This window comes from Pelobates fuscus, chromosome 2, assembly GCF_036172605.1.
Source record: "Pelobates fuscus isolate aPelFus1 chromosome 2, aPelFus1.pri, whole genome shotgun sequence".
Lineage (NCBI taxonomy): Eukaryota > Metazoa > Chordata > Amphibia > Anura > Pelobatidae > Pelobates > Pelobates fuscus.
This window is the reverse complement of record NC_086318.1, coordinates 131,387,063-131,406,168: the sequence shown is the minus strand read 5'-3', so window position 1 is coordinate 131,406,168 and position 19,106 is coordinate 131,387,063. Positions and strand designations below refer to the sequence as shown.

Sequence of the window (19,106 nt, the reverse complement as noted above, 5' to 3'; positions counted from 1 at the left end):
CAGAAAGCTGGTCATTAAAAAATTCTGTGAGTCTAATTAAAAAAGTATTACAAGATGGGGGGGGGGGGGGGGGGGGGTGGCCAGCATGGAAGACGGACGTGCAGCAGCAGAGCTCCCCAGACATCAAGGCAAAAACAAGCTATATCTGACCCTAAACACCCCGAAAGGGGCAACCCAAACAGCCCCACCTGATCCACGAAAGGGCACACAAAAGACAATGGGGTCTGCAGCTCGTCTGAAGCCGGCTGGCCATCCGGCTTGTGGCTTGAGGCCTGGGGCCCGTCGAGCGGGAGAGGCGGCCGACCTCCCGGTCTGGTGCCACGGAATGCCGACACGTCATGGACAGGAGCCCCGTTACTCCCCCCCCTGGACCGTCGGGGGTGATCGCGGTCCACACCAGGGAGGCAAACCTGGAACAGGGAGAGCGCAATGGGGAATAGCACCGCCAAGCATGCTACACGACGTGGCACACAAAATGGAGGATGCCATGTGTCAATCCGGGCCTAAAGACCCACAACAAGGGGTCATACAGAGACTGGACGCAATCTTCGCCAACTTCTGGTGCAAACTGGAGGCCAAAACACGACCACCCGTCTCCACACAGTTCAGCAGCCTCCCGACTGGGAAACTGCTCCCAGCCAGAAAGCAAACTCAGCAGGCCATGATTGCAGGACAGACCTCACCAACATGGCGGGCAAAGCTACAACAACGACCCAAGCGCAAGAGGGCGAATACAGACATGAGACATCACAGCAGACACAGGGCAGACACACAACAGAGTCAAGATCCGTCAAGCTCTTTTACCCTGCCCGACAACGACATACAGAGTGCTACAGAACTCAGCCCCAAGGCGGAGATGAGCCCGACAAACAAACATGTCACCCCAGCTGAGGCTCGGGCACAGAAGCTCACACTGCCCTGCTGTGACGCAGAAAAGCAGGATACCCGAGAGAGCCCATGAGAAATGCACCTGGCACCCAGAGGGGATCGAATAGGCACGGGCAGCGGAATGGGGCCTCTTTACACATGAACTGCTCCCTACATTCTTAATAATCGTAATGTACTAATCCTTGCACTGCCACCATGTCACCCCTTGCAGAGCTTTTACCATTGCCTATATGTGTATCCTTAAACCGTATTGTGAAGCTAGCTAGCACTGCCCAACTAACACTGATTTAAAAATATACACCCTAGCATGATGTCCTAGGAATAGTGACACTGGCAGATGCCAACGAACCAACTCACCCACCTGACCATCCCATTTAGCAATATATATGTATATCGCATGTAAACTTACAGCATAGTTTCGCTAGCTGCCGTATATGACACACAACGTTAAAAACCAATGCTATGATGTCCGCAAATGCAATGTCTTCCCACTGTGTCTCTCCTCTGACTTCTCCTACCGGTCAAGCTCATTTTGATTATTCACTAAAGCAAGAATTCAAACAATTATAATCCTGGCATATGTATAAATGTTTGTACTCCTCAAGAATGTAATGCCATATACTCTACATAATCTTAACGTAACGAAATCAACCATAACCCTGTCTAGTTTAGCATGTTTAAAACAATCTACAGATGTTCAAAAGTCAGATACTTTCTTGTTCTAAAAAAAATGTGCTGTTTAATCTGCCACACTGTAAAATGCTATAAAAAAAGCATGCAGTTGCTGTTGTGGCTCTGCAAGCCTGTTACTGCATGCACAGCAAAAATAAAGAATTAAAAAAAAAAAAAAAAAAGTATTACAAGATAAGATTGTTACCTGTTTTTTTTACATTTACATCACTGGACTAATATGACTACAATCTCTCTCATAGATATATCGATATATAGATCTCTATAGTATAGGACATATATATTTATTAGTAGTCCGTTTATTTGGTTTAATTCCAGTTGTGACACTAGATTCCTCTTGAAGATTTTCAAATGTTGTGTAACCAGCTGTTTTGGTGTTAGGGTAGATGATGGTCTCATTCATCCATAGCTCCCAAATACATTTCATGTAGCCCCTCTCATTTGGTCTGCTGTTGTAGGAGCATTCAAGCAGGTCTAGGTTCTCGCTCCGTGTCCAGGAATAATTTGTTCCAGTAGCCCACTTGTCGTCAGATTGCCCTGGTTTCATAGCATCTGACGCGGACCTTGTTAATCCGGGCGACGTCCGAGCCGGCATGACACTGGTTCGTGTTGCTCTCATATTATTGAGGTGGACAGGGTATATATCATTAGGTGTCTTGCCTATCTAATTATATATACCGACTGTCATATAGCATGGCTAGATATATTTTAGATACATCTTGTGCATGACTGGCAGAGGGAATAAAAACATTACACAACTTCTTATAATGGCATGCTAGCAGCTGAAAATTGAGCTTCAAAGGGACTACCCAAATACAAAAAATAACTGATTTATATATGCTCAAATGAAAACATGCACGCATGAAGTTATGCATTTTTGAATGGCGAGTACATCTAAAAAAGCAAAACATGCATTTCTCTTGTCTGTTGCCTTTGAAAGCACTGCCCTTCTTCCTCAACCCAGACTGTCTGTGGCTGTCAAATTACAGACTTTCCAATGCAGCTCAAGAAGAAGTCTTTGCAAGGCAAGTGACCTGCCCAATTGCCCATCTCTCTATATCCATATAGTAAACATAAATTAGTGCTTAATGTAAAATATATATTTAGAAAAAAAATAATTGTTTGGCTGTGTACATACCGGAGAGTACCCAGTTGATGAGCAGGGTTCAAAGGGGAGGTAAAGCCTTGTAAAGCATCCATAAAGTCTGGTCGCTTCATTTGTTCAACAAGGAACTTCATCTGAACCTGAAAAACAGTACACTTTTTTTGGGCCACTACATTTTATAAGTGTATTAGATTGAATTAAACAGATCAGTCTCTATATTTATTATTAACTGCGGCAAGATGTTTTCTTGTTTAGTAGACATTAATAAGCGACAAATAGGCTCTGATCAATATTTACAAATATTTAACATTTACATAATTTGATTTTTTTTTTTATCGCCACTGCAATTTGTACATTTTTAATGTTTATAAAACATTTCCCAAGTATTTTTCGATTGCGTTATATTTAACTTCCATTAGAAAAAGATAAACCCTTAGCCATATAGGAAATTACCGCATGACTAGGTTGGCTTACTTTTAGAGTATACCAATACCTCCACAATTAAATCCCCAATGTTATTTGCCATTCTTTTTAGTGCTCCGTCAACAAAGCAACGTGCAGGCTTGCTGTTTAAAGTACATATCGCGAGTACAAAAGTTAAGCAATTGTACCTCAGACAATAAAATGACATCTTTGATTTTATCTAATCCAGCTGTAAATAAATTTGTATTTAAGATCCTAATAGCTCTATGGTGGCAGAGGAATTTAAAGAATTAATATGGCAGGTACAGTGTGATGCAAGGAGTAATAATGGACTTGTCACATTCTATTCTCATGGATTAATTCAAGATTGTAGTAGGCTGGCTGCAAAGCAGAGCCCAGCACTGTGGAATGCATGCTAACCACAACAGAGAATACATATATGGCAGTAATTCAGTTACCACAAATTATGGGTTATATTTTCTCATCTGTATTGTAGGAACCTGGCCATCCATCCATTTGTGAATTACAGATTTCTTCCCCTGCATACCTTTTTTTAAAGAAGCATAAAGTCTATGTGCATTTGATAACGACAGCAGATCCATCTTTTAAGGGTAACTCTAAAAAAATATTCTGCATACCTTTTGTGTTTCATCTTTTTTTTCCTGCTTGAGAATATCAGTGAGGTTGATCAGTTTCTCCATGGCTTCCACTTGTCTACTCAAATGTTTGAGGTACATCCCACATGCACGACAGTAAGATTCCAGCAACAAACCAAACCTCTGACTGACAGTTTTGTTGTGCATTTCTGACCTAATGAAATGAATACGCAAATCCGTCAACATTAAAAACATTCCAGCTAAAGATTCTGAAACACAATGAAATCGGAAATATTAAAAGGTACGATTAACCTCAACATGTATATGGCACAAATACTATTAACATCTGCTGCCACCAGTAGATTCTAACACTAAACAATGTAGCCTCAGTGCAACTGCAAGCAGCTTATCATAAACAAACACAAACACAGACATGAATATACATTTCTGAAAGCTAATTATGACACCAAGAAATACTTTACTTTGCAAATTAAGCCTTTTGTGACTTGTGAAAGTCACAGCGCAGGGGCACTAACATCTGCCTCACTGTGACCATCTCACAACTGAACATAGAGGCTCACTATCTGTGTTCAGGTCTGTCCTCAGGCAGCCCTAAGTATTAGATGGGATGAGCAGGGAAAATTTGTCCAGCAGCTCATTTTTCCCAGTCTCTGCTGTATGCTCGCACAGAGCACAGAGGGGGATGTAATATAATAGCATATCCTCCCTGCTTGATGCGACCACAGCAGGGGAGCAGTTGCTGCCAGACACTGCAGAGACTGCCACCCTACAAGAGAACAAACGGATGGTGGCTGAAAGGGGAGCTGAGAGAGGTAAGCACCTCATCTAAAAATACAAATGAGCATCAATGTGTGGGGAGGCCGAACAGGGAAATACAGCCTCCCCACATACAATATACCTCCCAACACTAATGTTGTCACATCACCCTACACCTCCCCCTCCCCCCCCCACACACACACACTCCGTCACATTCTCTGACCACCCACAGTCACCCTGTTACATCACCCCTCAAACAGAGTCAACATGCCACAGTTACCCCACAGTAACCACTCACATAGTCACCTTGACACATTCAGCTCACAAACTCATGTCACATCCATCACATACACAGTCACTCCTCACACTAACCCCTCACACCTAGTCACATGCCAAAGTCACCCTGCCACACTCACTGTCCCAACAATACTGACACAGTCACACTCATAAAAACACCAGCACCCTTTGACATAGGCACCACCCCGCAGACAGTAACCCACACAATATAGCTCTACTATACACAATACACACAGGAATCCAACAAGCACCTCCCCTTCCCCCCAATACACATAGCACACTGCAGGCAGATGCCTCCACACATATGCTCCCACACACAGAGATACATGTGCTACCAACACAGAGATACACAAATATGCATTGCAGGCATACATGGATACACATACACACAGATATACACTCACAGGTGTACAAGGATACTCACCGAAAGACACACAGGTACCAATACACACTATAATTGTGTTACTATCTGTCAATGTATGTCTGTATCATTGTGTGTATCTGTACATCAGTGTGTTTGTATCGGAGAGTGCATATATATACACACACACACACACACACACACACACACGTACATACTGGACATGGATTATAGATTATGTAAGGAAAAAGATATATGTTACATATTCAGAAATGTTATTTATTTACAACTGTTTTCCTATCTATAACCCCATTCATTGGTAAAAACTTTTTAAGAAGTTTTTTGCCCAGACAAAAATGTTGTATTTGCTTTGATGAAATAATGCGCTATCTAGGTATACTGAAACATTTTTTCCAGGACACCCAAAATACCCTAAGGATGTTTTTTTCTGCAAACCACTAGGTATTAAAGGGGTTACAAGGCTTTATAAAGTAATATTACAACGAGAAGCAACTGAGAAATGTAAGTTGCTCTAGTTATACAACTGCTATGAATTCAATGTGTACAATGTATTGATTTAAATATGCTGCATTTATTTGGTCATGACTGTTTGCGCGGTAATAAAAACTTTAAATTAAAAAAAAATTCCAATAGGACAAAAATTAAAATTTTGGAACTATAAAAGGAAAGATATCATGGCACGCGTTGTTAATGTATGCTAGCCTGGGGAGGTATGCATCATACACATGAATTGTGGTAAATGGACCACAAACATTTTATAGGGGAGGAGGGGGGCTATTTTGCCTTAAATTTTTACAATGTATATATTAACAGAGAAGCATGAACATAGCTGATAAAGCAAAATCAAAAGCATCTCTCAGGATGATCAGCCATGAGCCAGGCATGGGGGAAAAAAAAACCCCAAACCTGTACAATTTAAAAAGAACATTTGCTTACACACACATTTATACAGTACCGTGAGAAACTAGTATCAAGAAATTTTGCATCATAAAATAAAAAACATCACATTCTTGCTCTACAGTGTCTACATCTAACACATGGACTTGATCTCTTGCATCCTATCACTTACTTTAAATGCCAGAAAAAGAAATGTCCTATTCTTTGATTCGTCAGAGCCTTCTTAAGTAGAAATCTCACAAGTAAGTTGTCCAAGTACTGCTCATACTTCAGAACCTACAAATATCACAGAATATTGAAGAGTGTGCTCAGTTATGTCTTTAAATCAATTCACACACACATTAGTTCATTAGTGCATAAAAGGGGTTCTGTCACCAAAAAGATATTAATTATTTATGTATAGTTCCCGGTGTCTGGATCTCTATTTCTTTCCTCAGCGCTCTGTTTTTTCCATAAAATACATAGAAAAGCAAGTACTACATTTTCTTATGTATAACAGTGAAGATGACAATGAGTGGAGCTTAAGCCAGGTTCTGTTTCAGTTGCAAATCAAATTTACACACAATCCATCAGTAAAAATCAATTTCACATAAGGGCAAACAGCAGACACCATGAGTAGAAGAGAACAAAATTGCTGTGCCCATGTATTATCTATCACAAGGAAGAAAATATAATGATTATACTCCCTTCCTTGAAGCTTACCTTTATTATATTAAAGATACAGGGGACGTAAGGAAATGAAAACAAAATCAGAATAAAAAATAAATAAAAATATTACAGGACAACTTTACAGGGTTATTCAAAAAAGTCAGAACCCAAACTGAATCTCAAATTTAAGGTAAATATGATTCAATTGGAAACACTTTCCAAGTGAGATAAGCTTCCAGTTTGGCTACTTTGCCCTTAAATTGCACTTTAGTTAAGAACCCTGTTAATCACAATACCATAATCACAGCTCCTTGTGATATTCAGTTACCATAATACCATAATCACAGATCCATGTGATATTCAGTTTTTATTTTAATGCAAAAGTTGTTGACTTGTCTAGACACTCTCAGACACACTGAACAAGCCGAGTCTGTATTCCAAGAAAAGGGTCATAAACACAAAAAAACTTAAATATTTAATTATTCGAGTAATCTTTCATAAGAGCATATGCTGACACTCCTGTAAAGCCTGTTAATAAAATGGATTATCCAGATCTTTTACAAATAAGGTAACAATTTTACTTATTCACACCACACAGGATAAAAGCAACGTTAACAGATACTAAAAGGCTGACAATGGTCATTATAGACTGAAACATTGCAATCATTACTTGTGGTGTTAATAAATTAAACCATCGCTATACAAAGAGCAATGCTGAATCATCGTTTTTATTTAAAGACTTTAAGCAACCCTGACACCCCGTGATCAGAGAGCACCTACACAATTAAGGAGCCTTGAAGTGTGAACATTGGATGCTATAAAAATGTCTTTGGAATATTTATAAAGCAGGTTATTACTACTTACAAATAAAGACAACACAAATCTAGTTTGCCACAGGGTTTCATTGCTCCGACAGGCAATTATGGTTCTCTTAACCATTATATCTGTTATACTAGTGAGATCTGGTTGAGCAACCTTGAATTTATAGTTAAAAATAATACTTGGTTACAAAATCACTGCAATTTACTTTTCAGTAGATAAAAAGAGCACCTCCTTGCTCTGGTGTGGTCATGGTGTAAGAAATGCCCTGGGGTCTGCCAGGTGCTGTTTCCCACTTCCTGGGAGCTCCTCATTGAGCTTCTCTTAAAGGGTTACTCCAACCACCATGACCACGTCAATGATTTGAAGTGGTAATGGTGTTAGGAGTCTGGCTGTGCAGTTTTTTTCAGCTTGAAAACTTCAGTAGTTATGGTGTTCAAACCATTTCTTTAATATTTTCAATAAAAAGATACATTCACTAATTGAATGACTAATTAAACATTCTGAAGCTACAGTGTATAAGACACAATGTAATTAAAAAGTTACTCCAAGCACCATAACCACTACTGCCAGCTGTAGTGGTTATGATGCTGTGAGTACAGTTGCCCCATTTCTCAGTAATGAGCAAACCATTTTGCAACAGTTTGCCCTCTTACCCGGATCCCCACCATTAGCCTGGTCTCCTCTGGTGCAGATTGAATGACATCCGGATTCTGTAAAGCTACAGAAGCAGGATGCAATCCCACTGGTCATTCACCTACTCAGAGCATCTGTAGAATGCACTCAGCCAATGAATGCCCTTCTGTGCATATAATTGACTGTCAGTTTTTAATTCTTGTACTAAGGTACCTTGTGTATTTTGATTTTATTTGTATTTATTGTTTATTTGGATTTTGCTGCCTCTACACTACTACCGCTGGATTTCCACTGTGGATGTTTGACAACATCAGCCAGGAGTTCCATGTTTATATGGAGACATGCTTTTTTAATTCTTCTATGTGTAAGTGCAACCAATAAATGTGATTTTGTAATTTTATAACAAACTTCACTATATTCGATTTCCTTTATTTCCATATATCTTCCTGGAAGACATACAAGCTCATATTCATCATACTACCCCTGAGAGGGTGAAAAGCCTGATTTCACGTTGGTTTGTGAGTATCTAATATTTCACTTACTATTTTACGCTACGTTAGTGGTCTGATTTTTTTCCATACAGACCATATCCACGGATATTTCACCTGAATTCAGGTTGTCCTATTTTATACATATCTTACGTATTCTGGGTGTTTTCCACTCTTTTTGTTTGGTTGTATATTTTTATAGGTGGTTGTGAAGTACACCTGGGATTTCTTCCAGCTATAAGTTTTATAGATCTTTAGTGTATATACTTTGTTTCTGTTTGCACGTAGCTTATAGAATGTCCAACATTTAACCTTTTTTTTACGAATTGCCAACTGGTTTTAAGGTAAATTTGGTGAAAAGAAGAAACTATCTTTTGAAAAGGCATTTACAAGGCTAGCAAATGTATCAAAAAATCAAAGGAGAAACTACCAGGGTCACAATGGTTGTTACTGCAACTGGGCCCTGGGGTACAGGTTGTCAAGACAAGCCAAGGCCAGGCATCTGCTTGCAAAAGCGCTATTTGAATACGCACTTATTTTATTATTACACACAAAAACCAACAACATGCAATTATATGCAGCAAATCCCCACACACATCATCGCACTCATCCCTGACATGCAAAACCACTCTCACATACGGTCAGTTTTACTGTGGAGATCTGTGATAGTCATCTGGTCTGCACATTACTCTGTGTTTTATTGCGGAAGAGCTCTGCAATACATTCATACAGAGCATTCATATAATGCACATTACTGGGAGTTTATTGACTGTTGAGCTGTGTGATACATACAGAGCATACAAATGTAACAGCTTTATTCCTGTAATACATTTAGGAGCTCTCTGATACACTTAAACTATGTATATAACTGGGAGTTTTATTGCCGAGGGGTCCTTCTTCGATTCTTACCCTGGAGCTCTGCTGTTTCTAGTTACACCCCTGACAGTTTATTATTTAGTTCAATTATTAAAATGTAAATACCTGCACAAGCTGGATTAAATACTGGGAAAGTTTGTCATCTGTTAAATACTTCTCAAGGCATGTAACTGCAAACGATCGTACCATCCTATCAGGGTAATTGAAGTCTAGAAGTTCCATTGCTTGTTCTGGTCGTATTGCAGGCCAGTCTTTAAGTAAGCAGTACATCTGCAAAAGACAAAAAAAAAACAAAAAAAACACTAGACACACAGTGCAGAAAAAGCTTCATTAATAAGTAAGAATTTACATCTCGAGAACCTGGATGAAAGTCTTAAGTGAGAGACAAGCCCAGACAGTCTGTACAATATAGCACTCTTTTAAGATGAGTCTATTTGGTCCTTTTCATCTAATGATTTCGATTCTAGCCAAAAATGCTATTTGACTGGATTTTCAGTTGGGTGATTTCATGGAAACGTAAGTACAACTTTTGGAAAATGTGATGCATTAAACACATCAAATAAATATATATTGCATTCATGCGAGAGCTGATAGATGCGGACAAAAAAAGGTAAATCAAATATCTTGGCATTATATATTGGTCATCATGATGGTGCCGGTACAGTTAATAATGCCTTGTCAAATATAAGAACAACATTTATTTAGTGGCATAGGACTGCATGCAGGCATTGATCATGGCTGTCTATGTCTGCAGAGATGTAGAGAGTAAGCATGTCATTAGAAGAATGTGAACCTGAGCGGCAAGGGACAATAAAACCTCATTAAACAAAATAAAATAATAAAATAGAAAAAAAAAAACTAAAAGCACATATAGTTATAACTGATCCCAAAGAGTGTTTGAGTTATAATTCTTTGCTAAGCGTATTAGCATGTATAGGAGAACTACAACTATATACAAAATTAAAAAGAATAAATTATGCTGACTAGATAAAAAGGTAACACTGAAAGTCCTGAGAGAATCTGTCCAATAACATCACCAACCTGTGCAACATCATCTCTGCAATTCCATTTCACAGCAAGAAGCAACTTGGGCAGGATTTCTGGGGTATTTAGGCAATAATGCCTGTGAAATGAAAAATATTTTAGTATAACTTACTTATTTAGTATTACACCATATGATTATACAAATAAACAAATAAATTAGTAGTAATACATATTTTTAGAAATGCCATTAATAACATTTTTTAAATTCATCTGGAGGATGGGGATGATTTTTTAAAATTTATTTTTTTTATTTTATCATCTACGCAAGAAACATTGCTCTTTAACATGCACGATGCAGGCTGATATTAAACCATCAGCAAACTCACAGTTTCTTTGCAGGGAGACAGCCACTAGAGGCAGGATTAACCCTGCAGTGTAAACATAGCAGTTGCTCAGAAACTGCTATGTTTTCAACTGCAGGGTTAAAACTAAGGGGACCTGGCACCCAGACCACTTAATTGAGCTGAAGTGGTCTGGGTGCCTATAGTGGTCCTTTAATGATACATGGCCTAACAAATGTGTGCCAAAGATTAATCTTGATTGCCTTACAATAAATTGTTTACAGTTGCTAGTAAACTGGTAGATGGGCACTCTTCAGTATACTTTCAGATGACCTAGAATATCAATAGAATTGAAATCAAGTTCGCTGTGAAAGGAGAGAAATACCTGTGACTCCAGAGAAACTCCTTTTCTTGCTCTGTGATTTCAGAAAGAGGGTCACGATTAGAAATGGCTTTGAGTTGCTCCTTGTCACTTTCTCGGACTTCATTATCCCTGGCTATTCTGTTTGTCTACAACAAACACAACTGGATTATCTTTTACTCAAATAATTATTAAACAAGAAGCTGGATATTGGGTCCACAACTGGAAAAAAAACAATATACTAAACGGAAAGAAATGTGTATAAAAGGGAGAATATAGTAAATGAGGGTACTATTCTACAGCCATGTATTCCTACTAGCTTTCAAATACACAAAATAGTCATTGAAAGGCACAGCACACCATTTTATGACAATGCATTAAAACACAAATACAATCTCAATTGGGCTGGAAAAGGAACATAGGAATAGAAATACTTGAAAGCAAAAGATTACCCATTTCTACAAGTCAACTGCTTTTTTTTGTTATAACAAGCTCCAATAATATGAAATTGCTGCCCATTAAAAAGCAAAAACAAAATATCTCAAAGTTTTTATACTTGTGAATTTAAGAACAGCATTTTTTATTTCTACTTATTTGCAATTGGTGTTTGTTATTAAATTCGTTGCATTTTCAAATAGACATGTGATTTATATCATGCAGCTTTTATTTGTGGTTTCTGTTTACTTCTGTGTACTTTTAAAGTTCTTTACAAACATTTTGCTATTTTGGATTTAAATTGCTAAATAAATATTTTGCCTATAGATGATGTAAAAAAATAAAATAAAAAAAATAAATAAAAATTACTGGACAAGCTATTGAGTTTCTTTTGCCCATTCGCATATCCTTTTTTTTGTTGCAATAGATCAGGGGTAGTCAATCATTTAATCCCTGTCGCCCCCGTATGTATCTTTTTTGATGGTAAAACTCCCTTACCACTAACCGGTGCCGCACTAACTTACATTTTGTTTTTTTAAAAAAATTTTTTTTTTTTAGAAAGGAGGGTTCTTAAGAAAAGATTTACTTAAATTGATGTATTTATGTCTACTTTATGCATGTATAATTAAAATTGAATGAATTTCCGCATCTCCACCGATGCAGCACCTACTAGTGCAGGAGCTGCTTAATGGACCACTATAGGCACCCAGACCACTTCAGCTTAATGAAGTGGTCTGGGTGCCAGGTCCAGCTAGGATTAACCCTTTCTGTTGTAAACATAGCAGTTTCAGAGAACCATGATCAATGTGGATTGTTTACGTAGTACAACACACAATTTATTTTTTGTAAAACAGCGCATGCATGTGATTACATTTTATGGCAAACAATAAGACAGGGATCACACATATGAATAAATGGTAATAATTTACCAGCCCCCCATGGCTGAAATTGTAGCCCATTTCACGCTCTAGGACTTTATTTGCATGATCTTCAATCGCTATGAGGTCTGGAAATTTGACAGGGCTGCTGAAGCAGTCAAGTTCTAGTTCCAAACAGGGAGTTTCCTGAAAAGAGAAAAATTATATATTTACGGATCCCGTTCAACAATGTCAACCAAAGGTTTTCTACCATGCAATACAAAAGATTATGGATAAGTGCTACACATTTTGTGCACACAATTTACAGATTATACCCCAAATTATTGTGCATTAATAAAAGAATATTGAGCACAGAGCTCAAGATTTCCACTTGCCACAAGCAAATGAAGGTTTTGCAGGCATGCCGTGAATTGCAGTGGCAGGTAACATAAGGTCTGTAGCATTGGACTTAAAATTGTAATCTCTGTTTATTCAGTGGTCCTGTAATTTTTACCCTGCATAGTAGGTTTTTTAGAACTAGTATTTTGTGACTGTCTTCCTGCCACCCACAAGAGGTGCTTCTCTCCGCTTTCTCCCCAAGCTCAGGAATCATAAGCATATATGTATCTCCAATACTTCTCTATTAATATCAATGGATTGGAGGTGATTGTGAAGGTAAACCAAGCATGCTGGAAACAAGGCGAGTAATTTTTAATTGAACTTCAATTAAAAGTGGTGGACAAAAGGGCACTTATAGTCTCGAAATAACGATTGTTATTTTCAGGACTATAGGTTCCCTGTAACATATCTGGACCTTGTACATTCATTTGTAACAAAAAATTGGTTAATCATTTACTGATTAAGGTGTGCTTTTATTTCAAGTGTAATACTTTTACACAAACATTTTATGCTGCCTACACAACAGAATGACTTTCAATTTGTAAGAGTACTCTACTCTGCATTTCTTCCTTTTTTTTTTTTTATTAAAACAAATATAGGCGGCACTAATATTGCAGATGAAAAAAAAAATTCCATTTTCACAAAAGAAATATGTCAACAGAAGAATTGGGATATGGGAACCCAGGAGGCCAAAGTGTCAAATCACTCAAAAACTGTGCGACACAGAACCATGTGGTAGCACTAGGGACATGCCGGCACTCTAAAGAGGCCATAATGATTTTTGTGATTTTTAATAAGACCATGCATGAGAATACTATATTCATATGCAAAGACTTTTCACAATGTGACTGTTCTTCACCTACTAAACGTATAGCCACTTGTCAGAATTAGCCAAAGTATTGTTGTGACCTAATTTGACATAAAAGTCTACCTTACCTTATTGGGGTTGGATCCAGTAACACCAATAGGGTTTAGCAAGTCTTCTAGACCATGTGGTACAGCCCATAAATTTAAAGCCATTTTTCCAGAAACTAGTGTATCTGTGTAATCAAACAGATTTATATTTCCCCATGCTAATGGACAGTGTTCCTGTGAAGACAAATATTAAACGTAAAATGAGATACACATTATTAACATGCATACAAAATTTGCTGTACTGCAGATGTCAAATCATTGCTTAACCAGTATGCATTTTAGGTTACTGAGTAAATTTAAGTAGCTAAGAAACTTTTTTACAAGCTTTAGTGGCATTTGCTAGCGCAATACTTCAAAGGTCACATGAAAAAAAAGTCAGACGATACACTAAATAGCAATGTATAATAGAGGGCAATAATAGTATAGTCACATCAACGGTTGCATGTACTAAGCCAATATATATGTATATATTTTTACTATATTTAAACAACCACTAAAGTCACCCAGACCACTTCTCAATGAAGTGGTCTGGGAGTAGTGGAACTGTAACTTTAACCCTGCAAAGCAGGATTTTTATGAACTCCAATGTATATATTGCAGGGTTAAACTCACCTCTAGTAGCTGTTATACCAATAGCCACTAGAGGCACTTCCGCTACACTGGCGAGTAAAACTATCACGTGACACAGAGGCTCACAGGAAAGCATTGAATCTAATTCTTTCCATGGAGAATCATTGCATGTGTGTGCAGTTCTTGCAGCAAGTCCCACTTGATGATGCCGTGCGAGGTGGAGAGGTGCAGCTGGTAAAGGGAAAGTAAAATGCTTTAAAAAAAATAAATTATATATATATATCCAGATTATGAAATCCATGTGAGATTAAAGATGTGTGTGTATATAGATATACATTTGGTATATCTGCAAAAGGTATAATATTAAAAGCATACAACTAATTTAAAGGAACATTATGGTGTTAGGATTAGAAACATATACTCCTAATGTTATATTTCCCCATCCCTAGTAATATCCAGCACCTCCTCCCCACATTTGCAATAGGGATGGGGCAATATAACATTAGGAGTATATGTTCCTAATCCTAACACCATAATGTTCCTTTAAATTAGTTGTATGCTTTTAATATTATACCTTTTGCAGGCAATAAGCAAGAAAATAGCAACATATATTATACCAAATGTATATCTATATACACACACACACACATCTTTAATCTCACATGGATTTCATAATCTGGCTATAAATATATTTATATATATTAAGGGGGGGTATATACATATACATATACACACACACACACAAAGGTTTAATGCGGCCACAACTATGTGTCCATAAAGCTTTTTCGAAACCCCAGTTGTGGCCGGATTATGAAATACAAGACTTTTGGATCTAAATCCATGTTATTTCATTATATTCAGGGGTTTCGAAAAATCTTTATGGACTTTAAGGCTAGTTTGAGCTAGTTAAGTCTACTGTTTTTGTTATGATATATCAATTGGCCTTAAAAAAATCCCCATTTTCCATGTTCAAGCAAAATGGTGATTTTCTGCATTAAGCCTTTGTTCATGCTGGATTGTGTGTGTTTACTTGTAATTGACCACTGACTTCTGAGTCCTCCATTCCTGCCTTGGAAGGTTGAGAGGAAATGGAATTGATACCAGGAAAATAATATCCTGGCCACCGACAGCATTCAAAACCATATAGTAAAATAGGTTATATTATAAGATAACAGCTTTGATGTCTGTTACAATGGGAAGGAGGGAACAAAACCTAAAATTGTGCGGAATTTGACTGTTGAGAACTAATGAACCTAAATGTGACAGATATACCTGCATGCAACTGAGAGACAAAGTCTTAAATGACTTGCATATTTACAACCAAATGTAGATGAGAGAGTCTGTATGCAAATATATTGAATGTTTGACATCATTATTAAGGGGCCTAGATAAGTATAACAGTGATTAAATATGTCATCTCCATATAATATAGCCTTTAGGCCGTTATTCACATTTCTATCCATTTAATTTTTTTTTACAATGTACACTTTCCACATATACTTTGTATCTTTATTGCTAGCATACATCTAATTGCCAGCTAGAGCATTGTATTTGCCACAAGCCCTAAAATTATTAAAAATCGTTATTGAACCTGCTTTGGGCAGAGCATTAAATACCACATCAAAGCAACAACAAAAAAACAAACAAAACAAAAACAAAAAAATCAGTAATTGACTAAGTATGTCAGGAGACCTGACAAGTTTGGCAGATTTACAAAGGCTTATGGGGATATAACATATATAACACTGAGTTAGATAAGGTGATTTCTTTAACAGGGTAATTGCTACTAATCAGTATGTGAATGTTGGCAGGTGATATAAGTAGTAAAAATGGTTTCCTCATTTTTAAGTGATTTGCACAGGAGGCAAAATATAACTATGACCTATGGAAACATTTATTTTTACAGAGTTAAGTTAAAATGTGTCAGTTCTCAGCTAATCAAAAAACATGCACATTTTGTTTCTGTCCAATAACCGCTGTTGCTTCATTAATATCTTCTCTTGCAGCAGTGAGAGACGTGGCACAAAACCTGCTTTTTGCATCAATTGGATGATTGTATATATTTCACATGCTGTTATTCTATGGGAAGTAGATATATATTCAGAATAATTTTAATCAATATCGTCAGTATACCCAGCCAAATTGAGCAAATATTGCTTTATAATTGTTTTATAGAAACATGAATTGCACATATTTTGCCAGTATTCCTTGTTTCATTCTTTTCTGAAAGTACCGTCAAAGGTGTTGACTATTTAGGACAGTTTTTAAAAATATAATTTAAGCTTTAACTATGCATGACTTTCAAATAAATATGTATACGGCTTATGTTATCGTGTTGACTAACTTACAAACAAATATATTGTTTGGAGGTGGTAAGCCACTGTTCTAGTTTGTTCAGGATTATGGCGTTTGCCTTTTCAAAGCTGTTGTATACAGCAAACACAGACTCAAAGGCAAAAATGTGATTCCTTGTTAAGCTAATTTGCATATGCCCACCCAGAATCCTTTGTGGTAGTAACATCACTGCAAATTTGTGATTTCTGTGGGAAAAGCAAGTCTTATGGCTTGCCTGGTGTGCAGATTTTTGTTTAACATTCTATTAATCTATAAACACACACACACACACACACACGTCTCATATGGAGCGGTGTACAAGAATCACCAGAGCCTCCACCTGCAGTTTATCATTAAGACACAGATATCAAAGGATGCAAGTACTTTTACTAAATAAAATAGTAATTAAAAAAAAAAAAAATCTATCTTGTGTATACAAGAGCAGGCAGTAATGTGCTCAGGCTCATCAGTACTCACTGAAGGACATGCCTTTTTGTCTTGCTGAAAGGAACTTAAATATATACATTAGTCTGCAATTATTAATAAATTGTCATTAAGAAATATATTTAAACAAAAGAGGTAACCTTAGTTCTGTCTTAAGAATTAAACATTTAGTAAATGGGCCTGTTTAGACTTCTGCTATCGATCTGGAGAGAGGGTCTCAATCATTATAAGCAAGTGAGCAAAACACTGAATATTCAAATACAGCTGAAAATAAAAAACAAAAACAACAAAAAGTGCACTTACTTCCTTAGCTCCTTTTCTGCCTTTCACTGAGCAAATAGAAAGACATAGTCGGGCTGCACGGGGCAAATCAGGAATGAACATGTCATACAAAAGCCATTCATTCCACCTGTTAACAAAACAAGAAAAAAATTATGTACATATAGAAACAATTACCAAAAGTTAGATGTTCTGACTGTGACAAAGCCTGCGGGATGTTTATCTGCCTTTGGTTTAGTAGGAGGCTTCAATAGCTGTGTCCATTTCATAAATAGAAGTTAAAATGACACAGTGATAGAAAGAATGGAACCAATGATATGTCTTCTCAGAACCTGGCAGTCACATGGCCACAAACTGAACAATCTGATCGTGAAATGGCCTTGCCATTATTTCACAAGGTGTACATGAGAACAGCTGGAATAGAATTCATTAGGCATAAAGTACAAACATCTACATTTGAGATGACTGTTTGAGAAGTTCAACAAGCAGGTCAATGCTTTCCTTCTGTCCTTATAAAGGTAGTGAATTTTAAATATGATTCACGACATACATATAGATCAGTCACTTCAAATTTGTATTTATACTGGCTAAAAATAAATCGTTTAAAAATAAAATACTTAGAATACTTCTTTCTGTGTTATTCAACACATCTGACAAATACATAAATCCCTTACCGGTCAAATCTTAAATGGATTTATGGTTTTCCCCAAAATTTCCAGGACCTTTTTTATAGTAATAAAATATACATGCAATCATGTGCCCTCCATTAACGTCTGCTTTAGAAGCTGGCTCCTACCACAAGCCAAATTTGCACATTTGTATCATACCAAAAAGGCATCTCAAATGCTGTACATTAAGAATCTGTCTATCTTGCAAAGCAATTTTAAATGCCCAAGTGAAAATTTGAAAAGGTAAAAAACTTGCAATCAGAGAGAATATCATTTTCATAAAACAGCGCTGATTCGACAAGGTATGATATTGTATATTATTTAATGGTCCCGTTACACTAGCAGAAGAAGGTAATGTTATAAAGTTATACTGTAGTCTTTGCAAAATACAGAATGGAGTCTCATGGACCAGATCTTAATATGCCATATAAAAAAATAAAAAGGAGATAGGAAATGGAGAGGGGAAAGAAAAATAAATAAAACACACAGAGAACATATGGTGTTTACAAGATACACATGCTGTACAAGCCAGCAATTCCACACAAAAGTACCTAAAGATTTAGTATTTATTCACCTCTTACGGTTTTTCACTATCAACTTTCTATAAGTAAAGCACCAATTAAAATGCCAGTTCATCAGCTGCACCAGGGCCAATTACCCTTTGGCACTTCAGCTGCAGTGGACCAAGTTTCCTTACTTTCAGCAAGCAGACTAACAGATTGCGTGCTGAATTAAATACTGTAGTCATGGAGTACTTTTAATATGGTGTAAGCTTTAGGGAAAATGGTTTTAAATTTAGGATAATTATATAAGTGATACATTAACGCTTTCAATGTAGTGCTTCTATTTTATGAAGATTACTGATGGAGAGGAACAATGTTTGAACATAAAGAGAAAAGGCAAGACTGAACAACTTGGGACTCTGAGGCAGCAAAATATTTTTCTTTTTTACAGGCGAACTAAATGGCTAAATGGTAAAATAGCCAAAAGATGGGGA

At 37.1% G+C, this 19,106-nt stretch overlaps 1 protein-coding gene across 1 annotated transcript in view; it reads right to left on the bottom strand.

Moving 5' to 3' along the window:
* PIK3CA (phosphatidylinositol-4,5-bisphosphate 3-kinase catalytic subunit alpha) overlaps positions 1-19,106 on the bottom strand; it is a 75,681-nt gene that overhangs the window by 18,072 nt on the left and 38,503 nt on the right. The window contains exons 7-15 of the mRNA XM_063441053.1: positions 17,466-17,571; positions 13,836-13,988; positions 12,573-12,707; positions 11,233-11,357; positions 10,564-10,645; positions 9,628-9,792; positions 6,228-6,331; positions 3,745-3,916; positions 2,717-2,823 (exon numbers count right to left, since the gene is read on the bottom strand). Of these exons, the coding sequence (XP_063297123.1) occupies positions 2,717-2,823; positions 3,745-3,916; positions 6,228-6,331; positions 9,628-9,792; positions 10,564-10,645; positions 11,233-11,357; positions 12,573-12,707; positions 13,836-13,988; positions 17,466-17,571 (1,149 nt within the window). The remainder of the gene's footprint in view (positions 1-2,716; positions 2,824-3,744; positions 3,917-6,227; positions 6,332-9,627; positions 9,793-10,563; positions 10,646-11,232; positions 11,358-12,572; positions 12,708-13,835; positions 13,989-17,465; positions 17,572-19,106) is intronic.